At 30.0% G+C, this 26,178-nt stretch overlaps 1 protein-coding gene and 1 long non-coding RNA gene across 4 annotated transcripts; one reads left to right on the forward strand and one right to left on the reverse strand.

Annotated features, from left to right (window-relative positions):
- The first annotated feature begins 13,812 nt into the window (after nt 1–13,812).
- Nucleotides 13,813–26,114, forward strand: LOC105672317 (gonadotropin-releasing hormone receptor). 3 transcript variants are annotated; one of them, XM_012367185.2, is made up of 6 exons: nt 13,813–14,418; nt 15,201–16,193; nt 23,752–23,935; nt 24,879–25,081; nt 25,152–25,273; nt 25,800–26,114. In XM_012367185.2, the coding sequence occupies exons 2-6, from the start codon at nt 15,624–15,626 to the stop codon at nt 25,921–25,923; spliced, it is 1,203 nt and encodes a 400-aa protein (XP_012222608.1). In that variant the 5' UTR covers nt 13,813–14,418; nt 15,201–15,623; the 3' UTR covers nt 25,924–26,114. The 3 variants fall into 3 exon arrangements, with proteins under 3 accessions (XP_012222608.1, XP_012222605.1, XP_012222610.1); XM_012367182.2 differs by having other exon boundaries at nt 15,240–16,193; XM_012367187.2 differs by having other exon boundaries at nt 13,813–14,413; nt 15,240–16,193.
- Nucleotides 20,921–22,464, reverse strand: LOC136999274 (uncharacterized). The gene is made up of 3 exons (XR_010889653.1): nt 22,363–22,464; nt 21,601–21,682; nt 20,921–21,441 (listed from the first exon to the last, which is right to left on the reverse strand). It is a non-coding gene; the product is annotated as an uncharacterized lncRNA (long non-coding RNA).
- Nucleotides 26,115–26,178: the final 64 nt, after the last annotated feature.

Genomic DNA, 26,178 nt, shown 5'->3' on the forward strand with positions numbered 1-26,178 from the left:
ATAACGCTTCCAAGATAAGTGTATCCGAAAGCGATATGTTTTCCTTGTCTTTGGATTACCATTAAATCCGTGATTAGATCAAATTTATGCAAATCTTAATTAATTCCGAGCATATCGCGCGAACACCATAAAGGCAAGAAATATGGAAAAGAATTGATTATCACATTTTGAAAGTTTTATCGAATAAGTCTCTATATCTACGAGATGAGATTTTGCAGCGCGCACAACACGGATGTTTGCAACTTTTCGCGTTTGCCTTGAAAGAACGGTCGCATCGGGGCACGCGTTTCCAGATTTCCAAGCTAGCTGATCTAACACAGCCGGAGGAAAATATTCAATACGCAATAGTGTCGTTGCTAGTCGCGTAACTTGATTCTCATGCATTTTTCACGCCACACGTGTCTATGCTGCCACACAAGCCAAAGCATGAACAGTTTGCATAGAAAATCCGATACGCCAAAAAAATGTCGCGAATCTTTTTCGAAGAATAACTTTTATATCTCTGAAGTTATATCTGACCATGTGAAACCTCGCAAAAGTGTTAGATGTCGTTTATATTTTACACGATAAAAACTATTAAAAAGCGAGTGACTATTTAACAATTTTACCGACGATTTTCGAGACGGCGAATAAATCATTTGACCTACAACTATAAGCACAAACGGACGAATCTAACTAACTCCAAAAGATGATCGCGTGCCTGTCTATCCACATTTCTAATCAACTTCTGCATGTTGCACGCTCGTGTCTAGTGGATCTCAACAAGCACGAATTCGACGATTTTGTGGTATCTTTTTTATATGTAACATAACAGACATGACAAAATAGATTCTCGATAAAGATGAGTTTTTAATTGCACTAGACGCGCAATGTTGCAAGGATAACAAGACAGAGAAGAGAAATTCTCATTTTTAGAAAAATTGCAATATTATACGTAGATAACATACACCTATATACAAAATGCGGCGTGATGCGGCGTGATGCGGCGTGATGCGATGATCATCGTGATACATATAAATATAGAATGATTCCTTGTTAAAAAATAAGTCAAACTTTAGTAATTAAATGAGCAACAAAGTAAGTTGTTATTATCACTGTTGTAAGAAATAAATATACAGCACATATAGAAAAAAATTCTAAAGATATTTTCCAATAAAAATTATTTAAAATATAATTCATTATGTAGAGTATTGCAATAAAATTACAATTATCCTTTTAGGACTTTTATGAGCGAATAATATCAACGGGTGGTTCGCACCCGCACGCTTGGAACGCTTTAGCAATGGATGCGGAAAACATGCAACTTTACGATGCGACGCTCGCGTTGGCGGCGCGGAACAAAATTTATGAATCCCTCCGGTTCTTTAAAGAATTGATGACAAAGAACCATATTGTTCAAAATGCAATATCGAAGTTTTTAAGATCGGCGAGATGCCGGCACTAGAACTCCGCATAAAAGTAACGATAAAAAAACATTACAGTTAAAAAAATGATTCACTGTCGCAAACACGAATGCAAAGTCTAATAAAGCGATTAATATTAAAAGCGAAAAATTCTGATATTAGTAAATGCAACATTGCAATTTGTAAAATAAACTTCCTGAAATTAACACTTGCACTAATTGTGCATGAATTTCGATACGATAAATGATAGGATAAATGTGTATAGATAATAATTCAATAAAAAGATATGTAATTGTCTTCATGTGCTGTAGCGTGAATTTATGGTTGGAACGATTAATCCAATAAAACATAATTGCCTAAAATTATTATCTGACGCATAACGTACGAGCGTTTGTTTGTGTAAATTTCCATCTCTCGCGGCAAAAGGGTTAACGCTTGACAGACTCGAAGCGTGTTTTATTAATAGCGGAAAAATTTAATGAAGAATTTTTACACATCGTGCAGCATGCTGTCAATTTAGCTGCACACTGCACAGAGTAACAAGCTGTAAAATTTTCAACATACCAATCTAACATAAAACTGCTCACAACTTGCGCGAAATAAATAAATCGTTTTTTCATAGTGCTGTAAAAATCAGGTAAGTACGAGCGTTATATTGTTACGAATTAATTGTTATCTTTCTGCTGTGACATGGATATTTTAAAACTTTGATATTGTCATATTTCCGTTACAAGAAAATCCACTGTCACGTTGACAAAACTGAAAAATACTGCACAGCATGTATACGTTGAATTTCTAAAATTTAAATAAATATTTTACTTTTTAAATAATCTAATATATATATTCAAACTATGCAAGCTTTCTTCAATTATTTAATAAAAACGAAATAGAAAAAAAAAGAATCTAACAACACACGTGTAACTCAAAAAATAACTGGAGAAGAGCAGTGGGAATCATTTAATATTTCGTTGCCAGATGGAAATTTCTTAAAATATGCTTCGCCAAGAAGCCCAGTTTATAAGGAGAATAAAATACCAAAGCGTGAAAAAGACGTTACATACACCAGCAACGTTAAAGGCGTGTACAAAGTCACCAAGCAGCCTTACATCGTAAGAGAGCTACTCTCGCGGGAGCTGGACGCAGCGAGATAGCGCGTTGGCGTCGGTGTTATAAATCGCCGCGATTTCATCCTGTTCGCGTTGTATATGTCCGGAATGCATCTAACCGTGGTCGCGCACACCCATGCAGGTCCTGCATGCGTGTAGCTGCGGGTTCCGCACTCAACTAAGAGAGGGAAACCTGGAATTATTAAAGAGTGACGGTAAAACGCGCACCAATGTGACCCAATTAAGTGCCGCGACTGGTTTTACAGGCTATACTGCGGAACGAAGAGATTTATAAGTAAAATTTTCAATCGCAGTACACGAGAACAAAGATTGGTCTACCATTCATTCATTTATTTAAGATCCCTTAAAATATCCAGTTCAATGTGAGCAGTAAGTTTCGTGATCAGAGAGGATCGCGATAGAATTTTTGATTCAAGTTAAAAGAGACAATCTATGTGAAATAAGTATAATATTAAATTATTAAACTATAGTTAAACTGTAGTCTTAATCTTTTTATAAAAGATATAACGATTTTCAATATGAGAGTGTCTACACAATTCACGTGTATATTACTTAAATGCGCGTAAAATAGTTAGGTGGTAATCTTTAAATAAATCTTATAATACCTAAATACAAAAAAAGATATGACGAATGTGTGAACATGACAAATAGCATTTTGTGAAATTTGCAGAAGACATTTCACTGAGTCTTACTCACAGTAGAACAATTCTATAAATAAGATTGTCGAAGCAATGTCGACTCGCGATACGTCTCGAGTGCTCGCGGTCAGTGAGCTTTGATTAATGGCAACTGACACAGAGTGTATACGTCTTGCAGATGATATCACGCTTGCTACCTCCGGAAGAGGTTGTCTTGAAATGTCATCGATATCTCATTGGCACGTATATGCATTATACGACATAGTTACATGTAATGGAATATGTATAATCTGTAATCGATAATCTCAATTATATCCGGATAGTAGCTATAACAGTAAATGCTCTAGTTTAAGGATATTGTTAAATAATTCTACCTTTTGTCTATATTTAGTTCTACCTGAACAGAAAATCTCGAAAAAAATACGCGATGTTAATCGCGATTAGATGCTGATTATATTTTATTACTGGAATCTATATTGGAATTTTACATGTCTTTAATCCAAGCTTTGAAAAATCTCAATATAAAATAAGTATAAATTTAAATTATCAAATTGTAGTTCTAATTCTTTTTAGAAAATATAAGGATTTTAGATGTGAGATGAATTATATGCGCACGTGTGTATGTGTGCGTGCGATTGAGTGAGTAGTGAAAAAATATTTAGATCTTTTAATGCTGTTAAATTTGCGTAAAAGATATATGATATTTAAGATTAATGGCAAAGAAAAAAAAGTTGCTTGAATTTATAATTCATGCCTTATAAATTACACACCTATTTTTTTATACATATATATTATACAATAAAATGTATCAATGTTGAATTTATTTTTCACCGCATTCAAGTCGGTATTTTTCATCGCAGAGCGATTTAGTGCACACACGATCCATCAATCATATCGGTGATGTAGATATGGTTGACGCTCTGTTCACATGTGAAAACGTGTTTACACGGAACGCATGAAATGCGACATTTGTTTATATTCATTTATCACACATCGTCGACAAACGATAAAATATATGTAAAGTGTCTTATTATGCAGTTGAAGCGTCTAATTCGAGAATTTATTTCATCGTTTAATAAAACTGTAACGTGAAATAAGATTGAAATAAGATATTGTTTATAATAAGATATTATTTATAATATTGTAAGATAAAAAAGATTATTTAGATCTTTCAATTAAATTGTATCAAATATTAATTCTTACATTAGTTAATTTTCTTAATATTACATCAGCGCATAATAAAATAAAATAATAACAATAGAACTAGCTAGACATCATTTTAAAAGAATTAACACACTTTGCAATGATAGCTCTCAGAAATCAATTGTTGCGGTGTCGCTCTCTCATTCCTATTTTGAATAATTTGAAATAAATCTGGTATATATTACACGCGCCAGAAATTATACGATTCGGTAACAAGGGAATACTCTTCTATTCTATCATCGTAGCACACAAACGGCATTTCTGTCTTTATCTCGTTCTTTCATCCTGCCTGTTTCTGTATGACAAGTTCTCGAGAATAATTTCGCAACTATGAACTCAAATATTTTCACCACATTCACCGAATTGTTGCTTATAAACGATTCAAAGAGTCAGAGTATTCTTCTCATCGTAAAAGTAATAATATTACAATGAGTTAGTTTCAGTTATTTTTCACGTCTGCCTAGCTAGCCCCCCCCCCCTCCCCACTTTGTACAAATTTAATTAAAAAATTATATAAGTGTATATAAAAAAATTATATACACTCAGCCTCTCCATCTATTAATAACAAATAATGTCGAAAAACAAATACGCAGGATTTATGCACTAATTATGCGCTGTTATATACAGATGATTTTTATTTTTCGCTGCAACCCTTAAGGTACTTTCCTCTTGAAGCGAAGAGGAGATTATCGTATAACTCGTTAAAAATTTCAAAACTGGGGAAATTAATCAAGTACGATAAGTCTTAGAATCATCTCGATATAACAGCGCATAAATCGGAGACTTATCGTGTATAGTTAATTTTCTTAGTTTTGCAATTTTTAACGAGTTATATGAGAATCTCCCCTTTCGCTTCAAGAGGAAAGTCCCTTAAGGGTTATAGCGCAAAAATCAAAATCATCTGTATATAATAGCGCATAATTAGCGCATAAATCCTGCGTATTTGTTTTTCCCAGCCAGTGAGCTGTCCACTCAGCCTCTCCACAAAAAATTTCTTTTTACTAAATTAAAAGACCACAAAATTTTTTCTTTATAGATTTAGTGAGCGTATAATTAGTGCATAATTATATAATTTTTTTATTGTATTTGTACAAAGTAGAGGCTAGCTAGGCAGACGTCTATTTTTTGCAGTTTTAATGAAACTTAAAATTAAATTGTACTAGATTTTTAATCTCATTTTGTTTCTATTAAGAAAAACATTTTCGACACATATTTTATACGAGTCTCTATCAATATTTTGTGCTGTCAATATTTTGTACCATCAATGCATTGTTACTCGTTTATCAATTACAGTACATACTAGTTATAACGTGTGCATACGTCGACATTATTAATTCGCCTTCCAATTAAAGTGTCACGTCGTTAAGAGAAATTTACATGCGCACGAGTCAACGGTGGATGAAAAAGAGCCCACCGATATTCGCCGCAATATTTTTGCGCCCGCAACACTCCCACGAGCTCGATAAACAACGATACCGCAACGAAATGTATATAGGATCGAAAGGAAAAAGAATAAATGGAAATACAATAGGGGACGAAGGGCTTCCGCACGAATAAAGAGATGAGATCAATCACCGCAAACAGCTTCGTAAGGTAATAGATTCGGACTAGCACGTGTACGAATACTCCTTGGACAAATAAAAAAGAAGACAGATAGTAATATAAATTGCAATAGTAATATAAACTGAAAAAAATTTAAATAATTTTGATCTTTTTATTTCGAAGTATTCTCGCGAAATATATGGATTTGGCGTTATTCATAAAGCGAGGAGCACACAACTTCTTCTCTCCCCGCAGCAATCTGACTGCGCAATTCATCGTCTGTTTATTAATTGCGGGTAATATTTCGTAATTCTGGCGGATCATAAATATCATCGTCGACATCTCGTTATTCAATATGGAATATTACTCATCACTATGGCACTGAGTACTCGATTGCGGCAATCCGAACTATTGTCGTGTGCCGCTGAATTATGGAGTCAAGTTGCAAATTCGACCCACAAAAAATGTCATATTCGATATCAACAAGCCCATCGACCACTTGATTATTTTATATTTCAGTAAGATGAATATGTCATATTTTTGTCTGTCGTGATAAACAGGAACTTGTATTATTGATGTATCAAAAGATTTGTTTACTGTCGAATTAATGAATTTACACATAAAAAAGCCACCTTGATTTTCTGAAAATTTACACATATTTAACATGACACTAATAATCGATTAATTTGCTAAATTTGTCAAACTCTATCAAATGCAAATAATAAAACAATTTATGGAATTTGCAAAAGCATTCTGCATTGCAAAAAGCATTCTGCATATCTTATTGCAAACGCTTAATAAATCAAAGCATAAATACAAAACACAAATTGTATACTCAACATCATAATAGAGATTTATCTATACGTTTCATCTAGATCTTTTATCAACATGATTCAATGATTTTACACTTATCCAGCAATTCCTATATTCTGCACATGTCAGTGTCGTTTACCCACAAACAAGCTGTCGTAAAATATAATATCATCATACAGAATAATACAATTTCCCCCGCGATATGCATGTATACGTAATATTCTTTACGTGCTTCGTCCAGGCTTAAACGGCGAGATGTCTGATTTACGATTTGCCTTTACTACTCGAACGACTACTTGAAGAATCTGCAGAGGAACGCACCCAACCCCGAACCCAAGTTAAATTGAACCAGAGAGTGTATCGAGGTCGAAAATCGTTTCGGGATCGCGGCAGACCCTCGCAAGGATCGCAAAACTTCCTTCTGGTTCGTCAGCGGTACACCGCTGAACCAGCTACTGGACTGGACCATGTGAATCGGGTCAGCTCCTATTTGAAATGCATCGGAAAATCGAGCAGAATGAAAATAGTCTGCGTAAAGCATATTATAATTCATACAATAAATAGGTATGATTACATTTTCAAATTTTTCTCGAAAACTAGATTAATACTAAAACAACCGCAACGCTAGTTTCACCGCCAAGTAATTTTTCATCGTCGCAAAAATTAGCGATATTAAGATCGATCAACAAAGCGCGAAATGGCTCCAGACCCTATTCTCCTTCACTATTTATTTACATTCGAAAGTTGTTGCCACATAACGTCTAAGAACCCCAAAGATTCGAATTTACGTCCCGAACTTGTAAATCTCCCTTTGATAAATGGAATAAAATTTCTCGGTCTGTGTACTTTAAGTCACGCTGAATGCGGCGTAATTTATTCAGGCTAAATTTGCAGCAATTCCAAGTACGATAAAGGAAAGTTAAACCCCGCCGTTTCCCGCGAAGAAATTAGAAAGAAAAGCGGAACTTACAGCAAAACTTGGGTGACTTTACGGGAAAAGTTTTGTCTCTCCTTGCGCATCGACCAAATAAAAATAAATGCTCAACGAGACATATCAAAACGATGATTATAACGTCTGCATTGTAAACGATTCATAAATTGTGCTTTATATAATATTTCTATACTCTATTTTTCAAGGCGAACTACTGAACCGAAGCGGAAGAAGCTACATTTAACGGCGCAGAAAGTTTCGTAGAAAAATTTCAGTAGGAAGATTCACTCGCAATTTATTTTCTATTTCCAGCAAAACAACTTTTTCAACGATCGTTAATAAGTTCGAAAATTTAATTAAAAACAGTTACAACTTAGTTGAAGCTACCGAGTCATAAAGCCTTTTTCGTAAGAGACCTCGGTACAAATAAAAGTGCATATTTAATCTGCAAGCATGAGATTCCTTTTATTCGTAGGAGTACTAAAATAAATTAGAGACAAAAATAAAGCTCAGATTGTTAATTCTTTTTTATTGTTTTTTGCAAACTTTTCTTTTTGAATATGTAAAGTTTATTTTGTTAATCGCAATAAAACTATTGAGATCGAGCTACTTATGAAAAAATCAAATAATAATTTTAACTAATTTGACTTGAAAGCATTTAGAAAGTTCTCATATCTTAAAAAGATATATATTTACCTACATATATATTTTTAATCTTATTAAACACCAAAGCGCTATAATTTATAATTTAAAATACTAAATATAACATTTTAATTTTTATGATACTTTAAAAACTAACTATGATATAAGTATATTTAAATTAAATAAAAGTTAATTAGTTATAAACTTTTATGAATACTAAATGTATAAATGCAAAAAGTAATACAGAAAAATAAAAATACGATATATTATTTGCTAATAATGTATCTAGAACGAATAGTTATCTTTCTGAAGCTTCACTATGTGAATCTCAATATGTGATATATTTTTAAAAGGTTCAACTCTTAGATTGACACAGATAGTTCTTCAACTACTTATGATAAAGATACATGTGTATGCACATCTCGCGTATACGTAAGAAGAGCAGGGACATGTCCCAAGAGGCGCATTTACGAGCTGGATAACATTTTACACGGAACCGAGCAGTGAACGTCGAAGCGATGCTTTATCGGAAAATCCGTTACGTAAAATAAAAGCACCCCGAGACTTTGCGACGCGTAGCCGTCGCTCGCTATAGCAAGAGATCGAAATACGAGGCAGGCGGGCTACGCGGTTGGAGTAACACTCGTGTATAAATGGCATGCCGATTCGACAGTAACTTAGAAGAGATACTGTAAAAGGAAACAAATACAACAAGATCTTGTTGGAAAAATTTTGTCGACACTGCAAATGCAGAAAGCTCATGTGTGTATAGCGACATCTTAATTAATCCTTAAAAAAATGTATGATATATTTTTACGTTCTATAAAATATATTTCAGTCTTTTACTAATTAAATTACTAATTAAATTGTTTAAAAATATCACCTTCTCAATTTCGTACACTTTGTTCTGTCTCTGTTGTAATAATATTTGCTAAAATTATAACGTAGGCGACTGTTTACTACGTGTGTTTCGCTAACTCAAAAACTTGTGCCGTGAAACGAATAGAGAAACCGCAGAGAATCACAGACGACGGTCGTAGGATGAAAAAGCTTTGCGGAAATCCTGATTTATCGCTTCTTCTCGATCACTATTGATATCCTTGAGGGAGGCACAGACGCTGCATAATGACGTCGTCGAATAATAACGTCACTGCGGGATTCAGTTCACGTTCTCGCAATTTTATGTATCGTGGTAACAGATGAAAAGAGCGAAAAGCTTCGAGATAGATCCAAAAGTCGAATTATAGTACATTATTTGCGCGCTCTAAAGCAGAAATCCACTAAACACGAAAAACGATAATTACAATGCCTTGCAATAACACTGCCCCGAGTCTGTTGTTTGAAAAAAAAATAATAGTCTCAAATTTTTTATGTCTGAATCCAAATTTTTATATTTATAACTTCTTAAATTTATAATTACTGTTTTGATAATTTAATGTAATCTCAACTCTTTTTTTCTATTGTTAAACTGTTTTCATTTTGTCAGACTGTAGAGAACACGAAATTGGGCCAAAATGTTTTTGAATATTTTACTTTATATTAATTCGTAATATTTTTTATACCCGACATCCGCGTTTCTGGTTTTCATAATCTTTTTTTTTATATTTTTGTAATCAACATTACACTTCTCTTTTTTATATCTTGTTTTTATTTTTATAAAAATGCTTTAAGATAAAACGCTAGTTACTAAAAAATTTTTTTAATTGCATCGTAAATATGGCTAAAGCTATTATTTTTGTCATATTTTTCTTTGACTTTCAAATCTTGATATAATATGCATTTTTTGAGCTAAATTCAGATTCAGCACACTAAAAATTATTCTTATTTTAAAAAAAATAAAAAAATATCTAGTTTAACAAGACAGTGTAATAGATGTTAAGTCTATAATTCGTGTTCTCAAAGATATATCTGTTTATTATTTTTAATTTATATCATAAAGGCTCATTGCAGCATTATAGTCAAAGCATACATATAACAGTCGTACTAAAGAAAATGTAAGTCTGAAGATATTTCACGAGACAGAAAAAGAGAAAAACAAAAAAAGACAAAGAGAAAACAGTAAATCCTGAAATAAGTTCTTAGATAGTTTTATGTGTATTGTTACAAAGTTTTCATAGCTGTCCTGCGCGCCACAACGCAGTATCACTAATTGTGGCAGAATGATTTATCGGAGAACTAGTATATAAAATCACTTTACGCGCGCATTTCAGATTTTGAAACAGATTTTATGCTCACACGACTATGCTATTTTATTACCCATGACGGATCCGTTCTCAAATCGAAATACGAGAGCTTGCCAACACCATATTATGACGCAGCGAAAATATTATGCCACCAGAAGTAAACATCAAAGTATTCTATATATACCTATATATATTAGTGAAAGATACATATTCTAAAAATGTGTTATTTGATAATTAAAAAAAGACTCTTGATACCTTTTAGTTATTTTATAAATATATAAATATGTGATATTTTTCGTGATTTCAGAAAATTATTTTGCAATTATATTATTTTTATCTTTTTTTTTTTGTAGTATTAAACATAAAATATACAATTGCAGTTTTTATTATTCAGTGACATAATTAGAAGCCGCACATTTGATTTCTGAGTTTTTTAGATAATTTTAAATGATTGAGACACGCTATAGTTATATTATTATAAAATCCAAAAAACAAACTCATATACGACAATTCTGAAATAATGACAGAAAACGACACCAAAAAATACATACTTAAAGTATGTATATACTTAAAATATATTTCTTATAATAACATGATACCAAAACTAGTGTTTTCAATTGTGTCTACTTTATCCGATTAACAATGTAGTAATACAAATGAAAGATAAGTAAGAGTAATTTTAGCGTTTGTACAAGAGCAATATGTCGATCGAGATAACTCGATGACAATCGAGTTTTTACAACATATATGACTTGAACAACGGAGCCGTTTTTGAAAAGACACGTGTTATAGGTCACATAAAATCGCTGATTTAGCTAATTGATATGACAAGAAAAGAAAATAAAAGGAGTAACTCCTAAAAAAATAATTATTACATCTAAAATTAATTTACAGATTCATATTTTCTCTATTTATAATCTATGACATAACGTTACATAAAAAACACATACTAATCAGAGTAGATAAATTCGAATTTCCAGATCGTTCGAAGTGTGAAATGAAATTATATTGTTATGTCTGCGCCAATGGAAATCGACATATTTCTGTCGTGACACTATATCACGAATAATATTGAATCGATTAAAAATAGATATTAACCTTCGCCTGTGTATGGGGGCGGTTACCGAATTATTTGAGACCGAAGCGCCGCGGCGCGCCGTTTAATTTACAACGATAAGACGGACAGCGTCGAACTAGTATTTCTACAGTCAATATATACGCAGTATTGCGTAAAATTTCAGAGAGGAAAGATGTGTCTAAATCCAAAAGTATTACATATATAATTTCTACAGTCGGAATACACGTAAAAGTCGGTATAGTTCACGGCGGACCCGATTACCGCTTTCTCTATCCGCGATTCGCCATTCAAGGATAAAATAATTAAAGTTGCGTTTTAAAAAGACAAGAATTTTACACAAGCTTCGATAACATGAAGACATGATACAAGCGTACTGATTAATTGATTTTTCTATGTTAAATTGTGTTAAATTGAGTGTTAAATTGAGCAGTTCTTTCTATTAAACTTGTTTCTTTTCTAAATTGTGAAACTGATTTTGATAAGCGTTACTGAGTAAAAGCGTGTAAGTCGTTGACGTAATAGATTACAAGGCGCAATAATATTATATATAAAAAAAATGCAAATTTATGTCAAGATGCAAATAAGATGCAAACTAAGTTAAAGAAATGTGTTTATGTTAACATTATTGTGTCCCCTAATTAAGAGTCCCGCGTTGTATAAGTAATTTTTATATTTACTACATTCCATATCGAATGCGTAAATTCAAATTATTTCATGAGAAAATATACCTAATTATTTTGCCTATCAATAAAATTTAACACACTATAGATATCGCATAATTTACAAAAAACAACTTTAAAATAGTATTCAATGATCATTAAAATTCAACAAATTTACAACTTTGTTTCTCAATATTTTCTTTCATAGAATATAGCATGAAGAGGAATACATCACATAAATTTTACACATTTTAAATTAAAATTTGAAATTTTAAGAAATCGGAAATGTAATGAGTTTTATTAACATATGTTAATGTTTTGCCTATCAACAAAACACAACATTAAATTTCATAAGAGAACTCATAAAAGAGAAAAAAATATAATTTTAAACAAGGTAAAATCCAAACTTTTTTTATGTATCTTACATGGAACGTTACGGTAATTGAATCTTTTACATATAAAAGTAAATAAAATTAAAATTGTAATTTAAAAATGCATTATTATATAAGACACTTGGAGTATTTATACGTATAATATATGTAATGCACCAAAATTTGTACAATCGCAAAAAATTCGCAAATTCGATCATGCGACAAAAGAATGGAAAGTCTATTGAAAAAATCAAAATCTAAAACAATTAAATCATTTTCTACTATTTTGTACATTTCATATTTAATGATTTCTTATTTAATATTAATTACGTAATTCCAAAAGATCGTCATTATAATATCACAATTATAATGACAATTTTATTGTTACATCGAAATCTAATAGTCTGGCTGGATTTATTCAATCCAGATCGATTTCTACCTATGAAATTTAAAGCATATACATCTATACACTTTGTAAAAAAATTTGTTGTATTCGAAAAAGACTATATTAATAGCTATACTCAGAAAATAAAAATTGAAGAACATAGAAGCGCCTGCGGTAATAACATTGCACGATTATTATATTTTGCGATCGAATCAAGGAATTATCATTAGTTTTTACCGAAACAATAAAAAGAATTATTACATATTTATAATGGAATATATTACTATAAAATAATATAAATAAGCAAAAAAATAATAAATATTTATTTAAAATAAATGATTTCTCTTTTTTAGTTTTCTTTTTTAGTTTAGAATTAGCAATACTTAGTGGTTTTATAATTTTCAATTCATTTAAATTGCTCTTTCTAATAACAACTTTCTAAAACTTTTAATTTATTTCATTATATTTATTTAAAAAAATTTTTTTTTCCTCACAGATACGCTGTCTATATATTTTATATAGACTATACTTCTATATAGACTTCTATTTCTTGTTGCAATATAAAACAAATTATTGTTACCAATGTATGCAAAAAATCGAGTAATTGATCGATACTGAATATCGCTAATCGGCATCATTGACATAAATTCGCAATTTAACACGCAATATTTTTTTGTATACTAATACACAAGGATAAATTTATCAGCGAATATTTAATTGCTATCGATAGTAACAGAATGCTGAATGGAATGTCCAGCCGCGCGGAGAAAAGATCAAGGCGACGAAGGAAGACGACGCGAATAAACGAGTAAGATAGCGTCGCACTGATTTTTCATCGATCAGTCGAGTTTATGCAATGTGAATGAGTGAATGTCATTGCGTTCGCGTGCGTAAAGTAACTTGTAAATTCTATATGTCGGAGCAAAACTATCATCGCATTCATCTGTTTTAACAAGACACGTGTTGCTTTAAGTTCATCACGTTTATGTTCAAATGTCATGTTAAAGTTCCGAACTTAAAATGTTAAAATGCTAAAGAGAGAGAAGCTTTTGAGAATATTTTATAGAATATATATAAATATTTCTTTTAAAGTTTGTTTTAACAATTTAAACAATTAGTGACGTGTCAAAATGTTGAGAAAACATTTTCGAGTGTAAAAAAATCTATAAACTACAAGTTTTAAAAAATGTTTAAACAACCGGCAAAGTTGTGTAATTATATATCTAGGGAAAAAATTATTATCATGTGTGATTTTATGTGTATAACAAGTTTTTTACGCGATATATATTTATATATTGCGTAACATATAAAGTTCATCAAGGAAGAATCAGAAAGAATCCATGAAGAAACTGTCAGTTGCAATTGATATACTATTTGCAATTGTGTATGCAAAAGACAAGACGACTACAATAATGAGCTAATTGTTTATTATTTTCAAGTAAAGTATGTCTATAACTTAAAAATAAAATAATGCTAAGAATAATTATCAATACACACAATTAGATATAAATATTATACATAAAACAAATAAGCAGAAACATATGTATATAATTATCTATACGCGTAATTTTCTGAATATTATCAATAATATAAAAAAATATTAATAATAAAAATATAAATAAAATTTTATACTTGTACATCGAATTAGAAAAAAGATATCGATTACAGTGAATGATCTGGAAATCATTTTTCACAAACAACTGTATAAAAGATCAGAAAAATGTTCGAGGTTAATTTTTTGTCAGAACCAGTTCGTGTTTCTGTAGAAAAACTCATGCATAATTTAACATCGCTCGCAAGTTACTCTAAATTACTCGTTTGTTGTCAAAATGATAAAATATTAAGATCGATCTATTATTAATTTTTATCAATAATTGTTCCGTTTACTTATTTAACTTTATATAATATAATTATTCGATATAATAATTAATTTTTAAAAATTATTATTTTTTGGTAAAATTATAAATTATTTACACTTCTTTATAATAAAACGTCTCTCTTTCATATGTACATGTATTAAAAATTATTTAAATTAATATATTGAACAAAGAGTAATTTAATATAAGAAAGAGACATATAAATTAACTCAGACTACAACTAATTTTTCATGCTACTGACAGATTCTTCCAATGGCACAAAACTTGGAATATTCTCACAAAGTTTAACTTCCAATCAATTTAAATTGACAAAACATAACACTTAAAAAAATTTCTAAATTATTACAGTGTTTATAAGACTTCTGATAAATCACTGATGTTCTTCAGATATCTTAACAATGCTCGCAGGAGATTTTGGTTGGATGTTATTCCGATACAACTATAATACTTCCAAGGTAGAACAGAACTGGATTCGTTATCTCATATTATTTAAATATGTATAAAGTGACCAACCGCATTAAAATCGGAGGAACGAGTTTAACGAAGCCTAAAAAAAAAGAAGTATCAGCGCAAAAGACGTCAAATCGTCCGCGGACAAGAACCCTGAGAACATCCTTTCCTTCCACTTTGGAAGGCCTACGCGGAATATGCATCTCATTTCTTAAAGTGACCGCGTAGAAGACATAAGTGCTGCCAACATACAGCCGTCGTATCTTTCGATGAACCGAAAACATCGTCCAGGGAAACGAGGTGCGGCCGACGAGTCCGAGAATGAAGAAACTAATAATGATTATCAACAGCAACTCGTCGAACGCTATCGACAATTCCACCCTTTATCCCTGCGAGAACTTCACCGATTTCATCGATCAACGATATCTGCCGTCCAGGAACGTTACGTGTCTGCAACACGCGCCTAAACTGACCAAAGAAGTGTATCTCAGAGTGATCATATTGGCTGTCATGTCAATTCTAAGCTTGGTCTGCAACCTAGCGACGATCTACTCGATCAGGAAGAATCGTCGAAAACAGCGGAGCTACTCAGCGATCTACACGCTAATCCTTCATTTGTCCGTGGCTGACCTATTGGTTACCATTTTTTGCATGGCAGGCGACGCAATCTGGAGCTACAATGTCGCATGGTTGTGGGGCAATGCTGCATGCAAGATTTTCAAGTTCCTACAGATGTTCAGCCTATACCTGAGCACCTTTGTACTTGTGCTAATCGGTATCGATCGATTTGTCGCGGTGCGATATCCTATGAAAGGTTTCAACATGTCGCAAAAATTCTCGCGATGCGTTCTTCTCGTTTGGATGCTATCCTTCGTACTCGCCACTCCACAGGTAAAATATAATCACTTTATATATTTTCATTTTATAAGTCAATAGAAACGGAATAGAAATATAAAATATCTATTACGCATATGCTTTGCATATACAATTAGACATTTAATCTTATCAATTATTTAATTTGGATTTATTGTCTAATTATATTTATGTCTTGTATCTAATAACTTCTTTAGTAGTACATAAACGTAAATTATCCAATTTATCATATATTTCTTTATCTCAAATTTCTGTTCTATATTGTGGCTTAATGTAAAAACAATTAATGGGACTTTTTATCTCATAAGTAAGATGTGCTGTATAATGACCTTTTTAACAGATCTTTTATAATATAATGCAATCTTCTGCTTGTTATACAGCATATTTTGTTTAATCTAAAAAAAGACATTGGCTGTTTTTGGATTAAGTTATTCATATATAAAAATTTCTATTATCCAAAAACATTGAATTTTTATTTATAGAGAAAGAATATGATGTGCGCGCGTATGATGTGTACATATACATACATGCATTTCTTTTATAAAAATAAGAACTAATTATTTTTAAATAGCTTGTTGCTACAATAAAGTAGAATTAGATACTTCATGGAGTTTACTTTTTCAAAATTATGAAAATATGTCATTTTTCCACAATCATTGATTTTTATACAATTTAGCGACGACGATCACAATAAAAACATGTGTTAACGTGAACACTTTGTATAAAATGCATGGCTCGGACTTTCCTCTTATTTCATTAAATTGTACGCTACATATTCACATTGCATTTCATTATCTCAGACTTCATGCATAAAGTAAAGAAACGGTTTCATATTTTAATGCGACAATTATTACATTATTAATATATACATTATAATATATACATTTAAAATACTTTAGCAATGCACTCTCAACACATAATCATCATTAAAACAATTATTATAATGTTACATGCACTGATTTTCTTGAAAATCAGTTTTTTAGCGATAGTAATTTACAACGGCAAATTATGTTGTTGTGAATACATTCAATCGATTCAGATTAGAAAAAATAGACATTACCATATAATCAATAAATCAGTTTTGCTGTCTTAGATAGATACTGTCTTAGAAACAGACAATAGTAATTTTTTATTAAATTTTTTAGAAAAATTTTACTGCGTTTATGCGATTTTAAGTGATATAAAATACAAAATTACAAAGTGAAATTGATAGCAATTTAATAAGTCGTTATTTAACCTGAACTGTAGTTGTAAGAAGAGATTAAAGATTCTAGATAATTGGCAAATATCAAAGATCAAACAAACTTGACGCAGCAAACAAGTTTTTGCCTTAGGGTGCGACTCGATTAAAAAACTAAGTATTACATGCTTATTGCTCATCATTTTTTTAGAAAAATTAGTTTCCTGCATTATGGCATATTTTAAATCGTCTTTAATGTTTGCAATACATGATTGGCGTAAAGTACAAATACTTTTTCCTACAAACAAACATAAAATATCTACTTTTTCTTTTCTTTTTACACTTTGAAGATATTTAGAATATCGTTTCCATTATGTCAAAACTATGAATGTGCAAATTTTAACCTAATCTCGTTTTTCTTTGTAAAATTTATTTTGTGCTACTTGATCTTGTATTTACAAAGCTTCAGAGCCTAGATACTTAAAGTATTTAAAGTATCCTATGCTCTGAAGCTTTGTAAATACAAAATCAAATAGCACAAAATAAATTTTACAAAAAAAAATGAGGTTAAAGAAAATTTATACATTCATAGTTTTGCATAAGGGGGACTATATAAATTTAAGGTCTTTTGATTAACCTACCTGGATTAAATGTATTGTCAATATATATTTCTTAAACATATTTATTCATCACAACACGTGACAAATCAAGATTATTTCTAGATTATATCAAGATTATATTGCATAAGAATCTAGTTCAGTAAATATCTCACATTTCCAATATTAATTTTAATCATGACATAATTATGCTTTGATGATCAATAAAGAAATACGTTGGCGGCTGTACTTTTTCACCGTTAATAATCGCAGTGTCATGATATATCAATGCCGCACGATATAACTTGTAATTATTATAATAGATGCTTCAATAGAAAACTATAAGCCTTGATTCTGTCTTGGAAAATGTCTCATAAGTGGATTGAAACTGCAAGCTTCATATAAAACATGCATATAGAAATAATCAGTATAAGTTTTCTAAAGAATAAAAATGACATAAGTAAATCTCAATAAAATTTTATAGCAATAATCTGATTTGTCTGTCAAAATCGAAAAAACTACAATCTAAACTACTGACAACAACAATTTACATAAAGTTTCTGAGGAAAAAATGCAAAAATAGACATTCTGCATAATAAGTAAGAAAACAAATTAATTTATAATATATATTCTAGCACTTGTTCTGTGATAATAGAAAAAAAACGGTAAAGTTAAATAGCATAACATGAACATTTTTTTGTAAATGCAATGGTGTATCAGAAAAGTGCAATTGTAACTTTTTTTTAATGGAATTATATATTTCTTTTTGCATAAATAGATTCTTCTGAATAATCCATGTATAAAAATATCAGAGTAAGATGCTCGAAAAATAAATATTTCATGAAATATTAAAATTTTTAGGTGAGCTGCTTTATTCAAGATATTATTTAACTTTTGCCTCTACCACTTTTTTCTATCTTCAACAGAACAAATGCTAGAACCCGGCCCAGTTTCATGGACTACCCTATATATTTATATGATATTTCTCCAGATGTGCAGATGTGCCAGAAAAAAAAGTTAATATTCTGCTAATATGATATCAGTCATTATAAAAGAAAAAAAAAATATTTTTATGATCAAAATTAAATAACTTGAAAAGCTGTGATGAATAAAACATGCATAGGCATAGTAAATGTTAATTAAAAAAATAACATAAAATGATTTCATATTTTAATATTAATATTTTTAATTGTGATAAAAATAATGTGTTTTTTTTTAAACTTTTAATATACTTTTTTTTCTATTTTATCTTTATTCTATATGCATACTTACTAATTTGTTTTCAATTTTTTTTTTATTTTTTTTTTTTTTTTTTTATTATTATTATTATTGGTACAAGAAATATTAGCATTTCTTTTTAGGACATTTTACACATCTGTCCGCGCATATGCAAAAAATGCCATTAAATAACATAGCATTTGCATTAATTCCTAATCATTCGATAATATATCTATGTTTTTAACATAATTATTTTAGCGTAAAACAACTTTTTTATAAAATTTTTTATTTATACTTTGACATATTTTATTTAGTAAAGATACAACAGTAAAATGCACAGCTAGTTAAACAAATAATATTTATCACGTGAATTCTATTCTTTGTTCAACATATACAACAATGTATATGTATTCAAAATCATTAAATTTTAGAAAAATGGCTCAAATAGAAATAAAAATAAAAGTTATTTGATTATTGTTTAGAATATTAAAATTATATCATATATATTATTATAATTTAGATAAAGATATATTGCTATCTTATCGTTCCGCAGAGTCATATTCGAACAATTATTTTGTTCAATCTCGACAACCGCAATGTTTTTGTCAGTCTCTGTCGTAATCTGTTCTGATCTGGTTAAAATATCACCATCCAAGTTATGTTTGATCTTGGGCTCCCTCATTCCATCGTGATGGAACGTGAACGCATTTTCCAACGTCTCTGCACTTGCATCTTTTCTCATGCTTCTGTTCTCACTTTAGTCTATATTCTCGAGATTTCGTCAAGCACTTTTTCTTTTATATCTTCTTTGACTGATCCTAGCATCTGTACTACGTCGTACTCTGTGACCTCTCGATCGATGAGTTTTTCGCTGACGATACTGATCTAACAAACCGATTTCTTGAATAGCCACTTCCTGCCGTGCAATCTCGCTATCAGTCGGCAAACTGTAGTGACCGTCACTTTTCTTCAAGATACCATAAGTGACTCCGCGCTTTAAGGTATTCTGTATCTGTGATAGCAAATTCAAAGTGTTCGTGTACATAAAGCCTTTCTAAAATGAGTCTTTATGTATTAAGAGAGAGTTCCGAGCCTTGCACAAATTTTATAAAATTATAAACGCTGCATGACAATTTCTGATAAAATTCGTAAATTAGTCAATTTTGAAATTTGAACTATCGCATTGATCATGGAAAAATAACTAAAAAAACTTATTTTTATATTTTGCTTCTTCTCTATGAGATATTTCTATTTATTAAAATATTTATTTCATATCATATGTTATACATTTTTTATAAATATTTATATAATAAATAAAAACTTTTATCACATATAAAAAGTATGAAAAATAAACAGAAAATAAAAAAAAAGAACGCGCTTTATATACAATTTCTTTTTATAATAATTTTTACAAGATGCCATAACTTGTTTTTGTTCATGAATAATTGCAATTCAAAGTCACAGAAGTATTAAAAAATTTAAATAATGAAGACATTCATTAGCTGAAATAATGAGTAATTATAAAAATGTCATACTTGTAAGTCAAGCAACAGGACTTGTAAAAGATGTGTGATAAATTAGCTTTTCCAATTTTTAAAGAAAGATTTGTACGTTTTAGTGTCGAATGAAAAAAAATAGAATCAGATATCAAAATATTTTAAAAGTTAATTTAATCAATATGATAGCAAATAATCATCAACATGTATGCAAAAAAAATTCATTTATTTTAGTATATATTTATGTAAAAAAAAACATATTAATTAAATGCGTGTCATTTAATTACTATCATAGAAACGCAATAATAAATTTATATTAAATATTTCAGAATTTTAATACAGAAAAAATACAAACAAAAAGATATCAATAAAAGATGAGTCTTCTATTACTTCATCGACTGATTGATCTCATGTTGCTCGTATTTATTAATGTATAAGAATAATCCTTGAAAGTAAAACAGTGAAATATAAAAATTTCACATGTAAAAATAAAATATAAATAAATTGCATAAATAACACATACGTACACGCGCACGCACACGTATATGTATAAATAATTATATAATGTAAATTTGAATTTTTGAGATTAAAACACATAACTATGTATACCACAATGTTTCACTTAAAGATCATATTAAAAAATTGGAAAATATGATCAATGAATACTTGATATCGCGCTGTTGTAGTTGGGATATTATAAATAGAGGAAATATAGTGAAGAATTTCTCGCGACGTAGATCCTTTGAGTTCACAAATGTTCTTGATCGCAGAGATCACTAAACCAAGGATTTTCATAGATTCATGAACCATGATGACCGCACAATATAAATTTCTAATGTAAATTAATAAAATTGATAAAATGTTTTAAAAACTAAAAAGAGTACATACAATTTTTTTATTTTAAAATATATATGCAGTTTTTCGAGTAAACTTACCGGGGATTTTTTTATGACAGAGTTGATTCTTCAGAATGTCGATTATTTATTAGAAAAAATAATTTCTTAATCATTGAGCATTCTATAAGGATGAAATATTATAATTAATATGTTAGTATAACGGAGACGGATAATTTTATTCATTAATCCTTTTATCTTTTAAGAATATTGTAGTTTGCATTTTGACAATTAATTTGTAATACATCACATTCTGCGCTTTCTGTATAAAGTATTCATAATGATAACTCAATTAATTTCACAAAATAAATTGTCTTTAGTGGAATAAAGAAACGGGATGTGAAAAAGAGTAAGCTATATTCGCGTAATACACATATATCTATATATACATATATATACAAATAAGTGACATAGATGCTGTCAGACGCGATGTAGACGTTGCAACTTGATCGAATGCTATCTCGTTCTCAAGAAGACTGATTGCAGATAAGCTCGAAATTCGATTTAACAAGGTGTCAGGTGCACCGACCGAATAGCGAATGCAGATCAATTGTATTCTTGTCGAAGTTACCCGTTAGGATCGAAGAGAATAGAGATCGCGAGTCCCATCATTAAGTTAAAGAATAATGTCGTCGTCGCGACAAAAGAAAAGGACGCGGCGGAGATTGATGATAAACGTGTATCGTGACAGACCGAGACGCGAAGAACGGCTCGCTTAATCAATGCACTTCTCTTACTCCACGAGATTCTTTCACGACAGTTGTAACCTTCACCTCGCGTCTCATTCCAGTATTGTAATCTTACCGAGAAAAAACGATAAATTTAAAGACTCGATTAGTCTACCAAATGCAATCACATCTTCGGTCGAAAGGGCAAATCGATGAATGAATTTTAATATTTACAAATGAATGTTGAAAGTGATATTAGCTCTGTTTCTCTTACAATAAAGTTCGCAAATTCATTTTTTTCTTGTTTACATTACGACGATTTACTTGACAATTGGCTGTATCAACTATTTTCATCTTAAAGTCCTTTTATGATGCAATATATGAAATATCTTCACACTTGGAAGCTTTTCTGGAACTCTTTTGGCATTGCCTTTATGACTATCATTTCCGACACATCATCAATTATATTTTTTTCTCACAGCTTGACTCTTATAAACTATATCGTTTTATGTGTGTGGATTTCAAATCCAATTCTTTCTTTATTTCAAATTTAAGCTTTCTTAAAAATTTCACATTTATCTTTCGCTTTAACAATATCTCCATCGCATCCGCCAAAACGTAAGAACACATCACTACAATAATTTTCTCGAATTAATCAAAGTAAGTTATTGTACTAACAATTACTTTGAAGAGTTCATATTATAACGCGACATATATTTCCTCCATAAAGCTACCACATACTAAGGAAAAAAATGAGTTAGCGAAAGTTTTAATTCTCTTCCAAAAGTAAGTACTTGTCAGACCTCGTATACTTTCTTGCAATATTCAATTATCGTCCATAATTTATCGCTCGGAGTAAAAGCGTACATTGATTAGAACGTATATATATACGTTTTTATCGCATCCTGTTTATTTTTTATTAGAGATGTGTGTACTTTTCTCCGCCAAAGATAATTAATTTTGCAAAATTAATTAAGCTATTAATATTTTATTATTTTACGTCGAAAGCTCAGAATGTGATACATAACGAATGGTATTTATATACTCAGCCAACATTTTGCTCAGATTTACTTACTGGATATAATGATCATTTAATTGTCGAGATGCAAACTACAATTTTTTAAAAGATAAAATATTTAATAAATAAAATTATTTGTTTATATTACACTAATGTTTATATTGTTCCATCTTTATAAAATAACTCATCATTAAAAATTTGTTTTTCGCAACAAATAATTGACTCTAAATTAACTTTGTCATGCAAAGATCTCCGATATAAATCCATTAAAAAAATTACATATATTTTAAAATAACAAATTTTCATGTCTTTTCCTTCTCTTTCATATCTAAAAAATTTTGTCAATTTGTATTAAAAATTCATATTATGATTATCATACATTAATCTACAAAAATCTTCGATGGTTAATGATCTCTACAATTAACAACACCGGCTTACTTTCTCGATGTATTATAAATTCAATGATATGTGTCTACACTTTCATATATTTGTGCTTTGTGTCAACAGGTCGCAATATTTCATGTTGCACAAGGACCGTTCATTGAAGTATTTACACAATGTGTAACACACGGCTTTTACACTGAAGCCTGGCAGGAACAACTTTACGCTAGTTTTAGTCTATTTTTTATGTTCCTTTTGCCATTAGCAATTTTAATTATTACATACGTATCTACAGTGATCACTATCTCTCGTAAGTATTTTTTCTAGCATTCATTGCAAATTTATATTATGCATACACGCGTAAACACGTGAGCGCGTGCGTAAAACATACATTTTAAAATATATTTATTACGAGGATCATAGAAAATTTTTTTAACATTGTTCTTAAAAATAAATATATATTATAAAAATTCAAAGAATAACTCATTTTTCTATATAATTATTGTATTTTTTTAATAAAAATCTTTCAGCAACTCAACAGCTTTTTGATATCTCGAAAAAAAATTTCTTTTGGGAATCTTTTGAGAAATTATTCAGTTATGTATTACAACTTTAAGCTTGCTGTCATTAAAAATAGATTTTACTATATTTTAATGATAACTAGAATAATAAGTTTAATACTGCATAACTAACAATAAATTTTAATAATTAAGACCTAACTAAATAAAATTTTTTTCCAAGAAATTTAAAAGCTACCGGGATTGCTAAAAGAAATATATTAATAAAAATTGTAAACTATAATATTAAAAAATTATTGTTTGAATTGTTATAACAAATACATATTTTTTAATAACAATTCGCCAGAAATTTTTTAATCCATTATACATACACATGCAACACACATTTTTAAATAAATATGTGCATAGTAAAAGTTTATATAAAAGTAAATGTGTGGAGAATTTATTAGCATATTCGACAATTTTAAACTTAATTATGCAAAAATATAAAGTTTGCAATAATTTTCAAAATTAATTGGATGGAATTTGTGAAAAAATACATTAATATTTACAATTGAACAAATTGAATTGTGTGCGAGAGTAGTATTTTTTTCATTTTCAATAAATAAATTAATAAGCTTTAAAGATGAATAATAAGAACTCAATTCTAAATTATGATATTTTACAATATCACAATTATTATATGTACAATTTTACAATATGTATATTAAACTAAACTATCTAGCGTTTTTTCAGAAAGTCAGAGAAAGTTTAAAACGAAACCAGCGAGAAATGTCACATATATTAGAAATAGTTATATAAATAGGAAAAGAATAATGCACCGAGCAAAAACAAAGTCATTACGTATCAGTGTTGTCATCGTAGCAGCGTTCCTGATCTGGTGGACGCCGTATTACACGATGATGATAATATTTCTGTTTCTCAATCCCGATGAACACGTTAGTATATTTTAATTAAAGCAATAAATTATATGTCTACATTGAAAAGTCAATGACGTGATGTTTTCAGCTCAGCGACGAGTTACAGAGCGGAATATTTTTCTTCGGCATGAGTAACAGCTTGGTAAATCCCTTGATATATGGTGCGTTTCATCTTTGGCCGCAGAAGCAACGGCAAGGCTCTTATCAAAGGTGACTAAAATTTACGAGGATGTTCGATGTGTCATATCTCGAATTTCATCCTTTCGCTCTTTATGTCCGACATTCTGACATGTATATATAAACATGTTTATGTCACAACAAGATTAAATACAGGTTTTGGTTGGATGTACACGAGTGGCAAAGAAACTCACGGACACGGCATCAATTTGCTCTTACATTTAAACAAGGTAATAATAAAGCAATGCAAACATATCAATGACATTAGATCACTGTACATTTACAATACAATATATACGTTTGCATTGGCTTTACTACTTGAATAAAAAATTTGAATACTGTTTAAACGTGTCAAATTAACGCAGTGTCCACGCATCTTTTTGCCGCTCATGTACAGAAAGCGTTTAGAAAAAAATTGTGTTAACTTTGATTATAGTAATTATGCAAAGATTTAAAATATTATTGTTAAAAATAATAAATAATTTGCCATTTTATAAATGTCACAGATTTCCAATAATTTAGAAGCGATTCTAATTGCTGATATTGTTGCAAATTGTAGATCTGACTTTGCATTGCAACAGCGAAGTAGCAGTATTAGAAGGAAGTCACACGAAACGCAAATACCATTCCTCTCTCAAGACAGTGGCTCAAAAATTATTCCACAACAACAACAAGAGGTGTAATATTTTATCAGATTTGATTGTATTTTATATAAAAACAAAATGTATCAAATGTGTTGTGAAAATAGCATGGACTATACGAAATGACAGGTATCTGTGTGCATATCTTGATTTAGATCTAATAGCATAAATATATTGCGACATTAAGCAATGCATAAATTTCAATAAAAATTTTGCGAGTATTATTAACGATATTTTATGTTTTATATATAGATGTAGCATATTATCATCAAACTAATATCATATCTAATATACTAT

Source organism: Linepithema humile, chromosome 4, assembly GCF_040581485.1.
Source record: "Linepithema humile isolate Giens D197 chromosome 4, Lhum_UNIL_v1.0, whole genome shotgun sequence".
In the NCBI taxonomy this organism is placed as follows: Eukaryota; Metazoa; Arthropoda; class Insecta; order Hymenoptera; family Formicidae; genus Linepithema; species Linepithema humile.